The following is a 6,494-nucleotide window of genomic DNA, read 5'->3' as shown; positions in this document are numbered from 1 at the left end:
GTGGTGCTCTTCATGTTCCTGAAACAAACCATGTAAATCTACATATTAGGGTAATTATAGGGCCAGAAAAACATATGGAATATTCTGTGAAAGGATGCATTTTGACATGTAGACTACTAGGACTGCTAATGCCTCATAAAGCTTTTCACTTAACTGATGCATGCCACTCAATATCAATGAGAGGGTAACACAAGACCTGCTGATTTAAGAGCTGGATGGAACTTTGAAGAGGCAATAAAGGGACTTACCCAGTAGGGCTATTGCCCAGTGATGAAATTCTTCAGCAAAAGCTGCTGATTTTTAATTAACAAATGGCTGATTTACCCGCTTTATGTTGGCGTCGGCATTACGTGGACTCTTGCTTCTCCTGTTTCTAGGCGACCTACTCCCTCTTCTCCTAGGGGACCTGTCTCTTCTTTTAGCGGGTGACCTATAAAAAATGTGTTTATCGTAAAATAGTCTACAAAATCGAAATGCTTCCTTAAAAAAGGGATATGTATAAACTAGGGCGGTTTCACAGCGGCCGATATAAAACAAAACAAAAATACGAATGCTACTCAGAACAGAACTATTATTTATGCAATTGCATAACAGAATCAGCATGCTGCTAGTGCCATCGATACGAGACTTTTCAAACAAACGATATATAACTGGTTAGTCGCGTTGGTTACCTAAATTCCTTTCTGTAAAAAAACAACCCTAAACTCGAAATACATGTCCACATTGCAAATGTATGACACACACGTTCCATTTCATGTGACGTTACACTGCATTAATTTAAACTATTTTTCATTTTTGCATGTCGTAAATGTGATTACTGGTATATTATTGTTTTGTAAACACTAATAATTGCCATAGCAACTTAAACGTAAATACAATGTGGTATCCAACAGAAAAAAAGAAGAAATGCCCTCTGTTTTCAAACTGCTTTCTTGAAGAATTCCCCCCACCTGCTGCCTCTTCTCCTGTGTGGCGGAGGGCTCCCGTCGCTCCGGTCTGATCCCGAACTCGAGCGGCGGGATTTCTGCGGCCTCGCCGGGCTCAGTTTTTCCTGTTTGACTTTAACCTTTGTTTCTCGCGTTGGGGGGGAAGGGTCCAGGTTTCGGCGCCGCCTCCCCTTCTCCATCTTTATGAGATGCTATCTAATAACTCGTTTATCTTTACAAAACCCCCCTACCATAAATAAAATGTGTGCTAAATGAAACAATACTTTCTGTCACAAATTCACCACGCACTAGCAGGAAACAATGTCCATAAATAGCGACACATTTTCCGGTTCCGGTATTAAAACCAGTCCGTTGAAATACACAATTCTGGAAACCAGTGCTTTGGGAGGCTAACACGTTCCGGTTTATATTTTGCGTGTTATTGTTTTCCCCCCCAAACGTCATTGTTGAAGCACAAATCAACACGATTAAAAATAATAATAGTAATGATAGTCAAGACAAAATGTAATAACTGTTTAAAAAGTTACTCCCAATTGTGTGTTGTTTAACTTTGCCATTGTTATATCATCGTAGTGAGTCACGCTACTAAGCATACACAGTAACATTTACTGTGAATTACAGACAGCAACAAGAAAAAGGGTTTTCTGCATGCTTAATGACACTAATCAGGGAATTAAATGTACACTTTTTCAGTAAGGTTCATTGTTGTCACTGTTTATTTTATTTATTTAAACTAACAGTTTCTTAAACATACAGAAGGTCACCATTTTAAAGTACAGTGCTGTAAATTAATCAATAACATTTGGTCTGTTTTCCAAATTCAGTGATTTTTAAGTGAATTTAATTTGCAAACAGGAAATGCATGCTTATTATTAAATTGAGATTCATATATCTATACAGGCGTATCACTGCTGTACTACTTCAATGACAGGCTTGGGCACATATGTTGGATCTGTCTTCAATGAGTCCTATGTAATCTGCATGTGTATTAAGTGTTGACCTTTGTCCTTAGTTTACTGGAAGAGACAAGCCTGTCCCTGAACCAATGTTTTAGTTCCATCATACAAGGAAATAGGGAAAACCCTGCCACTGGTGTTGCAGGGAATCCCCGCCTAGTCTCTGCCAGATAAAAGTTGAGACCAATTTCCTCATTACTGTATACTGGACATGGCAGAAGCATCTACAGCCCGCAAGAAAAAGGTGTAAGTAAAACTACATGTTTATTGTTATTTTTGTGAGTGGCCTTTTAAAGTTTCAATATAAATGAACTGTGATATTGTTTAATGAAATTATTAACTAATTATGAGCCCCTTTCTCAAAGCTTCAACTAATGAGCTGTTAACAGATTTATGAATTATTTTGATCGACTCAAAAAAAGTTGAGTACCTATGCAGCTTTTCTAGACTGTTTAGGAATACAGAAACAGTTTCATTACTGTAGAATTGACTTTTATTAATGAAGACAAGTGTTAAACAATCCGTTTCTAGTATCACACAGTTTAGATGGCAGTGATTGTGAATTATAAAGAAATTCAAAAGAAATGAATAATTGCAGTGCGTGTGGTTTTTTTCAGTAGATTTTGCCATTTTTTATGTTTATTTATTTATGTTTACAGCGGCAACAAAGCACACCGAAAACGACAACATGCCATGCCTGTACAGATTGATAAACTTGCCTTTGAATATATTGAAGGAAACAAAGCTGAACTTGTGGGTTTGCTGTCCAAGGACGCTGCAAGGATTCTGGAAAAAGCCTGTTCTAAAAACCTGGTTACTCCAGAAGAGTGCCACTGGCTCAAGATAAGCAAATATTCCTGGGATAAAAAAATGTGCGAAGTGGTAGAGCTGATAAGTCTTAGGGAAAAATCATTACAGTTCCTACAGATGCTGGCAGAAGTTTATGGAATGGAGTATCAAAAAAAGTATAAATGGATCACTTCACTCTTAGACTTACCAGGTATTGTTTTTTTTTAAGCTTTTTCACTGTCAATAGTACAGTAGTCTAAATAATAATTAATTAATTAATTAATTAACACACCCGCCATAACACTGTCAATAGGTTGCAGGGCCACAGCCAAAGTGACATGTGACAAGTCTGCAAAGAGTTTAAATTGCTGAAGAGGGATGCTTCATTCCTCAATAAAAATTACAAATTAAATTCCTTCAGGAATGTCAGGTCCGTTGGCTGGATACTGTCAATTCATAATCTCTGTTAAAACCAATTTGCAATTACATCCTTTGTATTGTGCAGTTTTAAAGTTTACAATTAAAAAATAAAAAAATAAAAAAAAATCCATGGTGTTTTAAAATAAATTAAAAATTGAACATATCGCCTACCAAATGATAAAAATCAAACCAAACAGTTACAGTTTCCCATCTTACATATACAGGTAGGCGCGCTGCTTTATGTACAGTACCAAGTCTGGTAGGTGTGCATTAGCAATATACCTCTGGAATATGTGTTAATGAGTCAAGCTTCAATTTTATAGGGCTTAAGTCAACAACAGATGGCTCTCCCATGGAAAAAAGCAACTGCTTTGTCAAACCCTGTCCTCCTGAAAGATTCAGCAGCATCATTGAAAGTCAAGCTGGAGAGGTAACATATTTTTGAACACCATTGTATTAATGTGTGAATTTCAGACTGTTTTGTCAAGTAGATTTCATGAGGGGCCACCTCTAGCAGTTACATAGAAAGGCACATACCTGCATATCTTAATAATTAGTTGTAATAATTGAGAGCCCACTGAACTACATATATCCCTGGACACCTACACTACTGGCAATACTCCTAATATACCTTTTATTAGAACACTGTCACATGAACTTACTGATTACTGGATACTATATCTATAACATAACAAGTGGTGAACTTTCTAGTAGCTGATAAGAACAAAAATGTGGGTAATTGATTTTAATTCAGGAATGCTGTAATACAGATAAATAAAAATGATGTACATATTTGTCTTTCATTTTTACAGATTTACCACATCAGAAATAAAACCAACAGGACCCGCCTAGCACTTATAATTAACAACATTAACTTTACATATCAAAAAAAGCGCTTGGGAAGTGATGTGGATAATGAGGCGATGAAGACACTACTAGAAGCACTGGATTATCAAGTGGAAGGGCACGCTGATCTGTCTGCTGAGGTATAGGTGATAACTAGGGGGCGGTTTGAGATTTTTAATGGGAGGTTATTACACTTGATGCATCATCTAGCTATATCTAATATAAGTGCTTTTTTTAAGTTTCTAGATTTTAAAATAAAAGTCAGTTATGTTATGTCCTGCTTCAACCTTATTAGTCATTCTGTGGCAGACTGATGTGCTGTGCTGTCAATGGGAACCTCTGTGAAGTTGAAGAGGTGCTGTATATCATAGGAATCTTATTGAAAAAGTCAATGGCAGAGGGATTCCACCTTCACATAATGTTTTAACTGTGATTGAGCTGGGTTTCAAGCACTAGACTACTAGCCAGGATTACTCAGAAGAATTGCAAACACTATACAATATTAAGGGAAATAAAAAAAAGAAAAACAATATTGAAACCTGTTTATTCTTTAGATTTTATTAAACCTAAATTGTTTTTTTAATGTGTTTTTGTAGACATCATAAATGACTGAATACATACTAATCTATGCTTGCCATATTGCCTGGGACACTGCGTTTAGCTAAATAATGTATTTGTAAGTAATAATTTTGCCAAACAGCAACCTAAACTATAGGCTACATAGCAGTTATGTAAATAGGGAATAAAGCCCGCTAAATCTACCCTAACGAGTCACATTCCTTTAATTAATTTCAGGAAATGGAAACCAAACTAACAGAGTTTTCTAGGCGTGAAGAACACAAGACCTCAGACAGCACCTTTATTGTCCTTATGTCCCATGGCACTGAAGAGGGGATATGTGGAGTAAATTATGACCAAGAACGTGACCCACAGGACATACTCACCACCAATACAATTAGTAGGATCTTCAACAATAAGAGCAGTTTGAATCTGGTTGGAAAACCCAAGATCTTCATCATACAGGCTTGTCGAGGAGGTCAGTTTAATAGCCTAGATTTAAACAACACCACCTAAAGCTAGGTTTATTTCTGCCTTGTGGTTCAACACGTCTCTGTTTGCAAAAGCATTGCTTTTAGTTTGTGTTGCACTTCCTTGGATATTTCACCTGCAGTGTGAAATTCTTTTCACTGTTAAACAAGTCATTGCACAAGCAGTGTCTTCTGGATCAAAGCTGAAAGCTTGTTAGTGAGTGAGGGATTCAGCGGGTTGGTTAATGACACGAAAGAAAGCATCGAAGGGGTGGAGACAATTTCACTTTCCCGGTGACCAGAGAAGTGCAATGTTATAAAAAAAAAAAAAGCATAGCTTGCAAAATAAAGAGATTTCTTCAACCTAAAATGAAATGTTTACTATAAAATGTGTTTCTTGTATAGCATTCCCAGTTAATCAGCTCCTTCAATGTATTGCAGTAAATTGCGGCTATGTCATGATCCCAAATTTGCAAGGAGGCTGTCACCAGCAACCTGAATATCATACAGATGCACCTTTGAACAAATTTCACAGGGAAAGTGACCTGATCTTTTTCTGCTCCACCACCCCAGGTAACTCAGCACATTTAATACAGTCCAGGTAATGCATTGAAAAGGTAGAATGCCCCACAAATGTAATTTTTTTAAACATTCATGAATACTCTTAACAGCCTAATTTCTAAAGCAAAGTATGACAGTTATGCCAGACACTAATGCATATGCACCGTCATTTTATTTGTTGCAGAAAATATGTCTTATAGAAATCCTAAGACCGGAGCTTTATTTATTAAAACGTTGGTTGATATATTTCGGAAAGAATCATGGAATTTTCACATTGAGGATCTGTTTAAAAAGGTGAGTAAATAAATACAAAAAGTTATATTAAACGAGGATGAGCCCATAGTATTAATATATTCATATTGAAAAGTCTTTCCTACAAAGGCACTGTTACTGTCTCCTGAGAGCATATCTCGCCCTCTTGTGGGGCGAGGGAGAAGTGCAGTCCTCATAATCAAGTTGGCCTCTGAGTCCGCCTGCAGAGCTCCATTGGCATTGTAATGAATCGTGTTGAAGTGTATCATGTTGTTCACTGAGGTGTTAACTCGTTTCACACTTAACACCTGATTCTCTTTCAGGTCCAACGCGCCTTTGTTAATTTTCCCTCCCAGCTGCCATGCAGAGAACGGACAACACTCATTAAAGACTTTTATCTCTTCCCTGGACACTGAGACACTTTTAACCGAGTCCACGGCACACATTTCTCCTTTGCATACGAGGAGCGTAAAGACAATGCAGCACAAGGAATTCTTCGGTCACTTTTTGCGAAGTTCGGGCAACGAAATCTGAGCCGTCATCATTGAAGCTACTTCGAAAACAACAACTGTGAAAATGTCACCGCATGCTAATTTTTAAAGAAAAAGGAAAACAAATTTGATGGACGTATTTTTTTTCACGTTAGTTGATATTAGCCGAAAAAAAATTATTATATGTTACTTTGGTGAAGAACA

At 37.1% G+C, this 6,494-nt stretch overlaps 1 protein-coding gene across 1 annotated transcript; it reads left to right on the top strand.

Moving 5' to 3' along the window:
- The first annotated feature begins 2,043 nt into the window (after nt 1–2,043).
- LOC121303460 (caspase-13-like) lies at nt 2,044–6,380 on the top strand. Its single transcript, XM_041234186.1, has 8 exons — nt 2,044–2,149; nt 2,563–2,903; nt 3,436–3,542; nt 3,925–4,098; nt 4,754–4,994; nt 5,428–5,559; nt 5,732–5,841; nt 6,123–6,380. The coding sequence occupies exons 1-8, from the start codon at nt 2,115–2,117 to the stop codon at nt 6,213–6,215; spliced, it is 1,233 nt and encodes a 410-aa protein (XP_041090120.1). The 5' UTR covers nt 2,044–2,114; the 3' UTR covers nt 6,216–6,380.
- Nucleotides 6,381–6,494: the final 114 nt, after the last annotated feature.

This window comes from Polyodon spathula, chromosome 32, assembly GCF_017654505.1.
Source record: "Polyodon spathula isolate WHYD16114869_AA chromosome 32, ASM1765450v1, whole genome shotgun sequence".
NCBI classification, from domain to species: Eukaryota; Metazoa; Chordata; class Actinopteri; order Acipenseriformes; family Polyodontidae; genus Polyodon; species Polyodon spathula.
The sequence above is the reverse complement of the archived record's forward strand: the minus strand, read 5'-3'. Positions and strand labels throughout refer to the sequence as shown.

Excerpts from the sequence above, each read along its gene's own strand:
- LOC121303460 (XM_041234186.1), top strand. The coding sequence starts at position 2,115 with ATGGCAGAAGCATCTACAGCCCGCAAGAAAAAGGT. Across the intron at positions 3,543-3,924 it reads TTGAAAGTCAAGCTGGAGAG|ATTTACCACATCAGAAATAA; the intron begins GTAACATATTTT and ends TCATTTTTACAG. Across the intron at positions 4,099-4,753 it reads ACGCTGATCTGTCTGCTGAG|GAAATGGAAACCAAACTAAC; the intron begins GTATAGGTGATA and ends AATTAATTTCAG.